General features: G+C 44.3%; 1 protein-coding gene across 5 annotated transcripts in view; it reads left to right on the top strand.

Moving 5' to 3' along the window:
- The window catches only part of LOC126548229 (rab GTPase-binding effector protein 1-like), a 77,273-nt gene that overhangs the window by 57,523 nt on the left and 7,350 nt on the right, over nt 1-12,400 (top strand). For 4 of the 5 annotated variants that reach the window (XM_055063768.1, XM_055063767.1, XM_055063766.1 and 1 more), the window contains 2 exons: nt 812-922; nt 4,040-11,923. In XM_055063768.1, coding sequence (XP_054919743.1) covers nt 812-922; nt 4,040-4,207 — 279 coding nt within the window. In that variant the 3' untranslated portion in view covers nt 4,208-11,923. Of the gene's footprint in view, nt 1-811; nt 923-4,039; nt 11,924-12,400 lie in introns of those variants that run through there. The other variant, XM_055063769.1, reaches the window with a different exon arrangement.

Raw genomic sequence — 12,400 nt, 5'->3', positions numbered from 1 at the left:
CTTGTTGAACACAATGAACACGGGGCTTAAAAAGACTGTAAGCAAGTGGTCGCAATGCTACAAGGCGACACTGAACTGCGTGCTAGGTCAAGTGTGCAAATTTTCATTTGAACATTAATGAACACGAGGTCGCCTGTTCAATCCCCGGCCATAGTGGCGGTGTTTCTGAGGGTGGATAAATGACAAGAACACAATTTTTAACCTAAGCTTTCTTTGCCGAGTAGGACAAGTTGTGATGCTGTGACCGTGTGACTGTGAAGATGAGGAAGGAACGTGGAGAGGGGGTGTGACAAGAGAAAAGGAGGATGTGGTTAGGGTGTGGTGTCGATTGATAAGTTGCATTGGTGATGACATCATCCTGCTGTGGTGGAAGCACGCCTGTGCTTTGTCCTGGCAGGAAGGACGTGACCCTGTGGCCTGTGTTATACTGTTGCTCTGTGCTGACGGCTTTCATAACACTGCCTAGATGGCTTGAAATGTAGTCTCCTGTTGATCAGTGAAGAGCGAAGCATCATGAATTAGAAGTGGCTTTATGGTGCTAAACGACGAGAAGCTTGACGGCAGCAAGAGGGTGCCAGGACAGTTGAAACCGTGTGAAGCTTCACTTGCTCCTACAGTCACCTTTGATGGATTTTTTGTTGTTGTTGTTTTTGGCTTGCTAGGAAGGCTGCAGCATGGAGTTACCTTGTCTGTTTTGAGACCATGCATATGTCACCGAACCATAGGTCATTTTGTGTCAATTGTCACTGTGGTGCCTCCGTTTGGAAAGGCCTTTGAGACTCCACCCAGCTCCCAACTGTGCCCTGCCCAGGTGGAGCTGGAGAAGATCCGGCAGTCTGACAGTGAAGTCCGATGGCAGCACGAAGATGATGTGAATGAATGCAATGGCTGTAAAAAGGCCCTGCACTCTCGCAAGGAAAAGGTGAGCGTGGTTGGTCTAGTGCCTGCTTGTTATCTTATGTTGCTTATATTGCTATGTTCTTATGAACAGTGGTCGAACGAGAAATGTCGCTGGTGCCGACATAACAAGGAGATCTGTCTTTGACCTGAGGAAGACAGGTCTCCTTGTCGAGACGGCACCAGCGACATTACTTGTTCAACTACTGCTCAGCTCTTCAAGCCTCCGCCTTCCTGTTAAATTTAGTCGCATCTGTTGAGAGAGCATCTTGAAACAGTCATGCTTAACTTGTGCTTAGAAGAGAACCCTTCTTTGTTATCCAGAGGTTAGTACGCTGTAGTTCCATTGTTATTGTTTGCTTTTGACCATCAGCCTCAATGACTGTTGCCTAGGGTTAAACTTGCAGAAATAAGGGCAAGCAAAGGTATTGAGAGACGTTGATGAAGTTCCTCTGCCATTAAAAGCCAGGGTTGCTGTCATGCTTCTCTGTGTTGTTTTCACCCGGTGACCCTCACCTGTTCAATATCTTTTTTTGTGGGTCCTGGTAGGAGTGTGGGCATATGCTTGGTGTTCAGCTTAGCTGCCGTTTTACATCACAGCATTCTGCCTCACTAGTTGCAGAATCGATGCCATCAGGGTTCTTCCTACAGTGGGCGGGAAGGGAAATGCCACCCACTGACTGCTCTGGTTGACATCCCACCACTTTGAGGGGTGAGAATGGTTGATTTGGCCAAAATTCCTGGTGTTTTTATCACGTGAAGAAACGTGTGAAAGAAATCTAAAATAAGGTTGAGGAAATTGCACTTATTTTGTGTGTGCTGTACATCGGGTGGAAAATCTGACTTTGGTTGGTACCATTGCACCGTGGATCGTTAATAACATCCAAAATGCAAAATTGTCAAATGGTCTTATTGGGAGAAAAAGGTAATTGGCTTGTAAACACCCCTTCCCCTGCTGTTGCAAGATGCCCTCCTGTGGGGATTAGGCTGGACTGTATGCTTTTAGGTTGCCATTTCCGTCACACTCGTGACAGTTGTGAAAACGCAAATCTGACTCACTTCTCTTCAGGCGATCTTTCTTATATCACACAGGCCCTCTGCCTTACTGGTATTACTGCTCTGGCAACTAAAGCCTTGTCTAATTGAAGTGCTTTTGGGCAGTGCCGCTTCTAGAGAAAGAACTGGTGATAAGAATTACAGTGAACTCTCGTTAAGACAAACCTGGTTAAGCCGAATTCTCGCATATAGCGAACAGCATAGGAATGTTTGTTTGGTGTTGCATAGAATCAATGCAAAAAAAGAAAGAATGCTTAAGACGAACTGCCTCAGATATGCTCTTCAGGTTAAGACGAACATTCGAAGTGACCGTCACCACTAGCGATCCTGGAGGCTATGGTGCCTCGACGCACCGTGCCCAGGGGCGCACGCATCAAGGCACCGTACTAGAGGCCTGCGCTCACATTGCCTGTGGACACAGGCGAAAACAAGAGGAGGAAACAAAAATAAACAGTGACGTTTCACTTCATGAACGCGGGTGAAGTGCAAGCTTATGGGTGCTGTAGAGCATACAACGCTATTGGCCCTCGGTGCACCTGGCTGTCCGCATCGCAGATTGTATTCAAGACTTGGCTTGCTCGGCCGCGCCATGCGCAGTACCTGCCAGAGTAGAACACCCCCTTGTAAACATTCACTTACTAACGAAACTAACAAGCATGGTGCCAGTGCGAACAGGCAAACATGAACACATCACACCCGATGGTCACAAAAGCTCGCTGTCAAAATGGTGGCGTGAGGAATAGCGGCAGCAGCGAGCGAAGTGACCTTTGCGCTGTCTATCACTTTAACGCGAACTGAGCGGCGAGAATACAGTGCATGCAAAGCTGTGAGCCATCCACCTAGACTGACCTCCCAAAGCAGATCGCTTTCAAGGTAAAGGCTGCACGCCTGAAGTAGAACACCCCTTCCACTCCCCCTTTCCTTCTTTGCACATGCAAGATTTTCTTATCGTCACATGCCTTTACTTGCACACACAGCGTATGGCGTGCGAGGACAGTGTTATCACGAGACGAACCTGGTACATCCATATCGCAAACTAAACCTGTAGCAACTGCCAGATGAGGTCAGCCTAGCACTCCTCCGGCTACCTTCCTCCTCTGCGACCCTTTGCCTCGTTTCTCCTTCCCCGCTCTGCCCAACGTCACCTAGACTTTTCTCTAGGTTGTGTTGCATCGTGCTCCTTCGCACTTTCACTAGCTCGGAGCCTGTACTGATAACCTGTGAGGTGGCAGATGCCTGCTTTAATTCCCTAGTGAACTTCTTTAGCAGCACGAAGGTAGGAAGAATTTTTAAGGTCATTAGGTGAGATGGCATCACTTGTGGCTGCTCACCGAATTGCACAGAAGTGCCAAACATCCATCACGGACTGGATTAAACCAAGCAAGAGAACCACTTGAAAACAGTTTTTGATTAAGTTCAGTTAAATAAATGCTTTTTATGTCATTCCATCCGCCCCCCCCCCCCCCCCTTCCCTCACTTTATTTACTGTTTTGAAGTAAGATATTTGGATGCACCTGGTCATGTTTGCCAGTTGTTCTTATGATAAGACAAAAACATTTTCATGGTCCCTTTGAGTTCGTCTTAAAGGTAGTCTACTGTATTTCTATTGAGGGAGGCAAGGCCTGGTTACTTTTCACCACACTGGCTACTTTGCTGATTGGATACTTTTCGTGTGCTTCAAGTGTCACTATCAAGTACCACAACCTTGCCAGTAATACTGGGTCTCAAAACACAGCAATCTTTTGCATTGTATACCTTAAGTTTAAGTATTCAAGGCAATGTTAATGCAAGTACATCCACATTTGAGTTATTGTTTATCGCTCATACCTGTGTAGACTGCTATGGAGTGGGGGAGAATGTACTGTGGAGATCATTTAATGGCAGTTTGGCTACTTTGTTGGCTATTTTTTCTGTTAAGTAATATAGGCTAGCTACTTTCTGGCCTAATACTTTCTGGGGTGTCTGTGACCAGTTTTTGAATTCAGAGCCTGGCAACCCTGATCCACTTTTCAGAATGTTCTGTCCACCGGGTGTCTAACTCGTGCACCCCCTCCCGACATGTTTTCTCCCGTTCGGTCTCTTCCAGCCGCACTGCAACCACTGCGGGAAGATTTTCTGCACCGAGTGTCTCGGCCGGGTGGTGCGGTCGGGTCCGAAGCTGCGCCCCTTCGCCGTGTGCAATGTCTGCCACACCCTGCTTGACCGAGACACCGCACCCTACTTCAGCAGCGAGCCACCTCAGACTCCCAGCTAGGCGTTTCTTTCTTTTTTTTTCTGCCTCTCCCTCTCATTGCACTTATTCCACCTCAATCAGCGGTGAAAAGCCGAGCACTCTCTCGAGAGGAAGAACTGGTGAACCGTTGCATCGCCCCCACCTCCAGCAGACTGCGATGCAAGGTTTTGGCACACTTTTGTCGCGAGGTTGCAGCAGCTGTATGTGATGTCAGAGGGTGTGTGTGTGTGTGTGTGTCTGTGTCAGGTTGGGTAGGTGGTGTTTCTCACGCCACGCAAGTTCTTCCATCATTGTTGCCAGACTCTGCCACGGAGTTTGGGTGCTACACTACCGCTGGAAGTGTTCCAGCCTTTGATGCCACTCATGCGCACGAGGTTCTAAAGATGCTGAGAGGGCGGTTTGAAGGAAAGCAGGCGAGTTTCTGTGCTTAATTCGGGTGGAAAAAAAATTATTTTAGCAGCTACAAGTCCTTGGCGGTGATCTGCTGCCAGTATCGCGTAATTTCCGTTATCTCGTTGCTCGTTTGTGATGGCCTTGGGTGCCGTAATATGGCGTGACAAAGGGTGAGACCTGTACCACAATTTTTTTTCTTCTGCGTTTCGTAAGAAAAGGGCCATGCATGGTGCGGTGGGTGCAAGGATATTGTGGATTCAAATGAATTTATGGGATTGGTGTGTCTAAGTGTGGAAATGACGTTTGCTCGCTATAATACACGGCCGTTGGTAACACTAGACATAGGCACTCCTAGTACTCGCGCAAGCATTCCATCAGCTCGAGCATTCGTCTTTGGCGGCATCTCGTCAAATGTGACCCCATCGTGCATATTGTGAGACATGGGCAAAATGTCGTCAAACTTGCGTGAACCGGTTTTTGTGATGGACAAACGCGTTTATAGGAACACCGCGGCTTTTACGAAAATGCAGGGAAACAGTGGTGGTGGTTTGTGTATACAGACGAAAGATGAAGGTTAGATGTACAGAATCACTGTTGGCAAACCGTTCTAGGTCAGCTGAAGCTCATACAGTTCTCGAGAGGCATTCATGCCCGCACGTTTGTGCACCTGTTACTGATCTACTGTTAGGATGAACACATTTAACGATGGCACGGTGAAACACTATTCATCGAAGTGCATTTCTGAGCTGTTATTTATTCCTTAGTATAGAAACGGTTACTTCTAGTGAAGCTCACTATTTATGTTTACGAGTTGGGTGCTGGTTCCGCAACGTGGTATGTAATTTAGGTCTCGTATATGCTTGCGTTAGAAACTGGCTTGGAGATTGTATTGCCAGTCGTGCCGTTTTTTATTTTTGGATGTTCGGCATTATTGAAGGACTCAAATGTAATGCGGAGTGTAGGGTTCTTTGATCTTGCTGGCGAGAGATGGCCTGGAAGAGTGTGTGATGGTTTTGTTGGGCAGCTCCAAAGATATCATGTTTTATCTTAAAAGAAGGGGATAAGAGTGGAACTGGTCAGAAAAAAAAAAAAGAGAGGAAGTTTGATCCTGTTTATAGGTATTCAAATGTGTAAATAAGCACTGCGTGCATGGTGTGTTAATATCGGTGTGGCGGGTGTAATCGCCGATTGTCGTGGACCCACGCTTGCTCCGTCTTGAGTTCCTCGCATTTTGCAGGCACATTCGCTGTCAAGGCTGTGCAACCAGTTGTGTATGCTGGTGCGCAATATTCCTGGTGAAAAAAAAAAACATTTTTTAGCCATGCATCCCTTTTCAAAAGTGTTCAGGACGGTGGGTGCATGTTACTATAGGTGACCCTGTGTTGTACACTGGGGTGTTCGCATTGTATTCTCAGAACTCCAGTGCTCTCTTGAGTCTGGAGTGCTTGATTTCTGGGCCTTCAACTTGTGCTGGTTGCAGATGACTAAAATGGCATACTCTAGACAAAGGGCACAGATGCCCTGCCCGGCCTCTCTGCTAACTTCTGCACACCTAATCATGACATCCATAGCAAAGAATGATATTCTAACATATGATTTTAAGAAGTGTAATTTTAATTTTAATCATGCGTAGTACAGTACATGTAATGCTGACTTGCTGGAAATGTGCGTAATGGCAAGCTGTCCCGTGTTTTGTTCATGTAATGTCATAAAGAAAAGTAAGACTGAGCATTTTTTCAATCTTGAAATGGGGAACAGTTATCGTTCACTGTAGTTTAAGGTGTACTCAACTAAGAACATCAATTGGAAGTGATAAAGGCATCCTTACTAGTCGATGCAAAAGCAGAGGAGTCAAAACCAAAAGGGTGATGGGTGTGGGAGAAGATTCATCGTCGTTAAGCATGGAATTTCATGGCACCGTCACGTTTTATGTACGTGAACACTGGCACAACATCGTGAGAACCTGGCTTATAACAGCCATGTTCACGTTTCATAGCTATTTCTTTCCTAGTGACCCCGGGGGCAGAAACGTTTCATTGCTTGGCTGGACTACTCGTACTGTCCTGGTTGTGCAGATTTCACCCGTGCCTGTGTCCCAGCTTTGTCGGTGCATTCGTGTTATCATTTCGCAATATTCGCACTGTGTTTCTGTGTCCTTAGTTCTCATTTTGAAGTCGTTTTGGGAAGGTTCGCTTGTGACATCCTCTGCAGGTGACCCAGGTGGGGGCTCCATGCAATTGATGATGATCATGATGACGTCGTTCTTTGACTTGTGCATGCTGCAGTTACAAATCTGTGTTGTCCTTTCAAAGCAGAGAGAAGCGTGCGAGAGTCATTGTCAGTAAGGTAATGAAATGCTTTGTTTCTGTTTTCCTTTTATAAGTGCTTGCCTTTTATTGAGTTTTTCTGGTAGTTGAATGTTAAGTGAAAGATCTGCTGTGGTGCGTTTGCAAGGGCTATCACTTCGTTTGTGGCATAACTGGTATATGTATGTTATATAGCAGAGCGAAAGAATTGGTACACGTACGAAAAAGTAAGTGTAAGTGAAGACACTTTTTCGTACGTGTGCTGATTATTTCCCTCCAGTATACAAAAACGAAATCCAGAGCTTTGTTTTATTATATGTATACGTATGTCCCAGTTATGCAACAAAAGAAATATTACAGAACATTAATCTATAGGAGTATGCACGGATGTCATCGTCGGCACCATAGTCCCGAACAAATAGCACAGCAACAATCTGTGCATTGTCGCCTCCATTCACTCATCTACAGAAGGGTTGTGGAAGGTGTGCAATTAGGACAACAATAATGATGTCTGTGATGTCACACGAACACTACCTAGCGTGAGATCCTCACTTAAAAGTTCACACTAAAAAATTATGGCCCATAATTAAGCTTATCTTTAACATAAAAAAAAAAGAAAGTGACTGGATTATAAATCTTTCGAAATAAGTTACGCAGCTGTACAAATAATGCACCTGGTTTGGCATTTCGTGTCGCATGAAGATGTTGCTTGAAACTTCTGTTTGGGCAAAATGAAAAGAAGCACTTGAAGGAAGAGATATTCATCGCATTGCAGTGTGACTGGTAGTGCTCCTCTATGGAAGGTTGAAAAGCTTATGCATAACAAAACAAAACAAAAAAGCTGCCCCTGTAAGGCAGTGTCCTTAAGGGCCTGCGAGGGTGGCTTATGCTTCTCTTGTCACTTGTAAGGTCATGCCAGTCCATTCTCAACTTTGCATCTTTTAAAAAATCTTCTTAGCATCTCCAACTTTTTTCTTATCTTTTCTGTGTGTGTGTGGTTCTTACCAATTTTTAGAAACTTTTTGATAGTATGAGTGTTGGTGTAGTGCAGCAGATGCACTGTGTGCATAGACAGTGAATGCTTTTAGCTTTTGTCTTTGTTAAGCTCTCTAGAAAGAAATTGCTTCTTTCTCTCTCTCTCACTCTTTTTATTTTCTATTTGCGTTTTAATTGGGCTGAAACAGCTCTATGTCCTCTAAAGGCGCATGTACTCCATCCACACAAACTTAAAATGCGTACAAGTTGCAATCAGCAAACGCACCTTTTGCGTTTTTCCCATTTTCCCTCATTTGTGAGATGGGAGCAGGACAGGAGCAGACATAATGGTTTTCAGGCAGCACTGTGTTCACTGTTTCACTGTTTCAGGGACTGCGCAGAGATTGTACAGAGCTAAAAAATCGAAACACTAACGATTTTAAAACTACTCCAATTCATTGTCTCATTTCCAGGTTTGCCTGTATTTGTAACAACAGCTTCATTCAGGCTCTATCACAGTCACTTAAGACTATTCTATACTTAGAAACCATCTACTGCAATTGCGCATTGCTCTTATATGTAATTACATGCAAAAGGCATTATTGCTATTCGTGTTTCAGTTTTTGAGCACTGTTTGTCATGCGGTCACTCATGTAGAACATTGTTTAATTAACTTTTTTTTGCCCGGAGCTGGTTGCGTAAAGTATTTTGCTCGCAGCTAAATTTAACTGCAGATAAGGGCCTTCGCATAGTCAAAAGTTAACACTTGTGATGTACCATTAGCGCAAGATGAAACACGAACAATAAAGAAGTAATTTGGACTCTTGCGACACAAGTTGCCCATTGGACATGATAGTCCAATGGGCAACTTTCTCACGGGCGGCTTCAAAGCTTTGTGTAGCCCCAAATCTTGCTGTGACAAAACAGTCGAACAAGGAAACGCAACAGAACATGCTAATCGCTTCCGGCTTCACGTTTCAATTTACGCTGATACCAGTACATTCTTTGTGTCTTTATGGCCTCTGTTATTTAGCAAAATCGAAAATTTGCATAGAAAGTCGTAGAATGGCAAAGGTTTGACACTTGTAAAACTTCTTGCGTTGGTAACTTAACAGTTTAATATGAATGAAGTGAGTGATATGGATTAACTTGCCCTAAGTAAAGATAATGCTTTGTACGAGCAATCCCTGTTTGCATTTCAGTCCGTTTCTGGCAAGTATATTTTACATAAGCGTACAAACTTAGCGGCTGGCTTCCTTCTTACATTCTCTTTTTTCTTTTTCTATTTTGGGTAGCACGGTCCTTCTAATTTGTCTGGCATGGAAACTTCAGGGCACCTATGTTTTGATGAGCATGTGGTACGAAATACTGTACTAAAGTACTCACATTTGTTTCGCTGCAAAAAGCTTCTTGCGGCCCGACAGGGCCATTACATGAAGCGTTGTAGCAGAAAAAGGTGGGCCGATGCCACGCTGTAACGATGTAGTCTGGTTTATGGACAGCACAGCAAGTAACAAGTTCTGAAAGTCCATTTCTCAGAGTGTGTACCAGGCCTGCAGATGGCCACAGAAGAGCCACTTGTTTTGAAAGAAAACACTAAACTAGAGTGTTGTCTTTAAATATTTTAGTCAAGTAATTTTGCACCATTTTGGTATTAATAGGCACAGTATCATTTAATCATCTATGCCATCCGTACTGGTGGCATTATGTCAGTACCGAGGATTTGTTGCTAGCTCAGTGGCTGTCATTGTTGAGCAGCCTCAAGCTCGTCACAAAGCTTTGGCAACTCGTTATAGCTGCATTAATCTACAGTTAACGGAGTCATCACACATTGTGGCATAATAATGCAAAGTGTGGTAACGGAGTTCTTAAGAAAGTTATTAATGTTGGCAGAAGCAAGACTTGAACATGAAACTGCAGCAATATTGTGCTCTCGAATGGCGTCACGTTTTTTCTTGTGCAAATTTAGCACGCAATATTTTACTTTTTGGGTGTTTTTGTCTCACACAGAGCAGATGATCTGCATTCTTGTTTGTGTACAGAACATTTAGACAAGGACTTTGATTCATTGAACTTCAATCATGACTCGACTCTGTTCACAGACATTGCTGTTTTTATGTTTCCTTTAATTAAGAACAGAAATCGATGACAGCAGTTAAGAATTTTGGCATTTTTCTGCATCTTTAGCTTCTTGAAGAGACACATTTATTAATTTTTTTTATCTCTGAGCACACGAGTCTCAACAGGTGCTCGGCACCTTGTGTATCGCACCTTTGTAATGGCAAGTCCAAAATTTTCGGGGACGAGGGAGAAGACATCAGGAAGAAGGATAATGGATACATTGCTGTGTTCATGGAAACATACAATTCAATGCATCTTCACTGTAAGCGCTTTTGTGGCTGTGTGTAAGTGTGGGTCAACAATCGAATCTTGTCTTGCAGTTATTTCTGGAATGTGCATTTATGGTGGCCATTCTTTTTGGCTATTGTGCTTGCGCTTTCAAATAGTAGGACGTTGACCGAATGGAAAACTGTACCTCAGACGTTTCCGCTTCTGCCGACCTTGCCCATGGCTCTCTGATGGTTCCAATTTGAAGTGCTACCTATGCTAAAGCGAGGTACTGGTTCAGTGTTTCTAAATTACCTTGGCAGTTACCTGAATTGCAGTGTCCCTTGCACATGTGACCTCGTTGTGTTGCCCTTTGCTTCCGCTGAGCAAGGACCCTCGCTTGCGCCACCAAGCGGCAGACAACGGAGAGAGGACGTCGTGCGTGACGTGGCCTATGAGGTTGCATGCGTATTCCCAATCTCTGAGGCCTAGAGCATGGCAGAGATTAACATGTGGTAGATAAACAGTGCACAAAAATTCGACGTGGATGTGAAAAGGAACAGGTGATGTCTAACGCATGGTATTTATGACATGTTTCCAGCTCTTGAATTGCTTCCGGTGCATGCAGCCAGCAAAGGCACAGCCTTTGAGAGATCTGCTACTGTTACACACAGGCGATGATTGCTGAGGTGTGGATTTGGACGCCACCTGTCGAGCAATTAAGGCACTGAAGATAGCGCTTGTGTTGTTCAGTCACTTCTTGTGCCTGTATCTTAATTCTCCACGCCGTTTCTCCATTATGATGTTGTAGTACCGCACCCAGTTTTCAAGTTGAGATAGTTGACACGGTACTTGAAAGATTGAACGATCAGTCGAAGCCAGTGTCGGGGGTCATGCCACACGCGACCACCACTCTGCATTGTCTGCTTCTTCGTGGCGGCGTGCACAAGAAAATATGCCCGCTGAGTACGGAAGGCCATGAAAATCACACAGAGCCATGCTTCTGTGTGGCTTTAAGGCAGAGTTTGGAACGTTGACACAGTAATCCAGTTACTTTGAGACTGGATTTTGTGGACTTTGGTCGTGTTCACAGTATTGTGCGAGGTAGTGGACTGTACATACACAATGCGATAGCAGAATCTTTATTTTGAGGAGCTATATATGAGGTCGGTGCACACGCATTTTTAGCTCTGTCGTTTCGATCTTGTTGCTCATTTGCTTAAGCATATGCTATGTATTGATTGCTCAACTGTTATGTCAGGTTGATTGTTGAATGCGGTGGTCTTTCATTTGTTTCTCTCTTTAAATGAAAATTGCATACATTTATTTCTCTTCACAAACGGCTCAGCTGCTCTAAATTGCTGCATGTTTGTATTCCATTAGATTTTTTTTTTTTTTTTTGTAAATAGAGCATTACAGAAGTTTTGTGACGAAGTCTTTCCTGTACCGGAGCATGGAAGTGGGGCTGAACTCGAGTTGCAGAATGGCGATTTTGTCGAGAGAGGCGTTCTGAACCACTGGCGATGTACAGCCGAGACAATACAATCTAGGAAATATGTATTATTTGAAAGATGCACATCTGGCTTGTGTGTGGAACAGCAAACTTCTATCAGCTTTGTGTCGTGTTGTAGCCGAGATGTGCAATTTGGGTGTGTTTTCTATTTTGTTTGTGCTTTATTGCGACTGTAAATATGTACAGAATGAAAATCAAGAAAGAAAAATTGTTCTCTGTGCAGTATTTTGTTGGTGATTTTATTGTGATCTGCAGATTTTGACTCTAGGCAAAGCCTGCAGAAAAGCATGCGCGCAGTGACCAACGACTGAACTTCAAGGAGCACTGACACATTTGTTTTACTCTTTATTTTTTCGTTAAATGAAGGTCCTGTTTTTCTACACCCTCGAAAAGAGACTGACAAGCCTCATCAAAGCACCCTCATTAATTTAACAAACTGGCTTTTGTACAGCTAATTTCGGTTTCTCTTTCCAGGAGGTTACAGTGTTGTTAGGTCATGACGCAGAATGTGGTCTCGTGGTATAGTAGGATGTTGCAACGCTTTGGTGTGCAGGATGTGTACTAAAGGATGTGCAAGTCCTGATTTTTACGGAGCGGTGAAGGGTCTTATCACCATCGTGTCACCGGCGTCCATCATGAGATAGCATTTCTTCGCCGGTGTCTCCCCCCAAAATGGGATAACGTCGACATTTAGAGCAT

This window comes from Dermacentor andersoni, chromosome 3 (genome assembly GCF_023375885.2).
Source record: "Dermacentor andersoni chromosome 3, qqDerAnde1_hic_scaffold, whole genome shotgun sequence".
Lineage (NCBI taxonomy): Eukaryota > Metazoa > Arthropoda > Arachnida > Ixodida > Ixodidae > Dermacentor > Dermacentor andersoni.
This window is presented reverse-complemented; position numbering and strand designations above follow the sequence as displayed.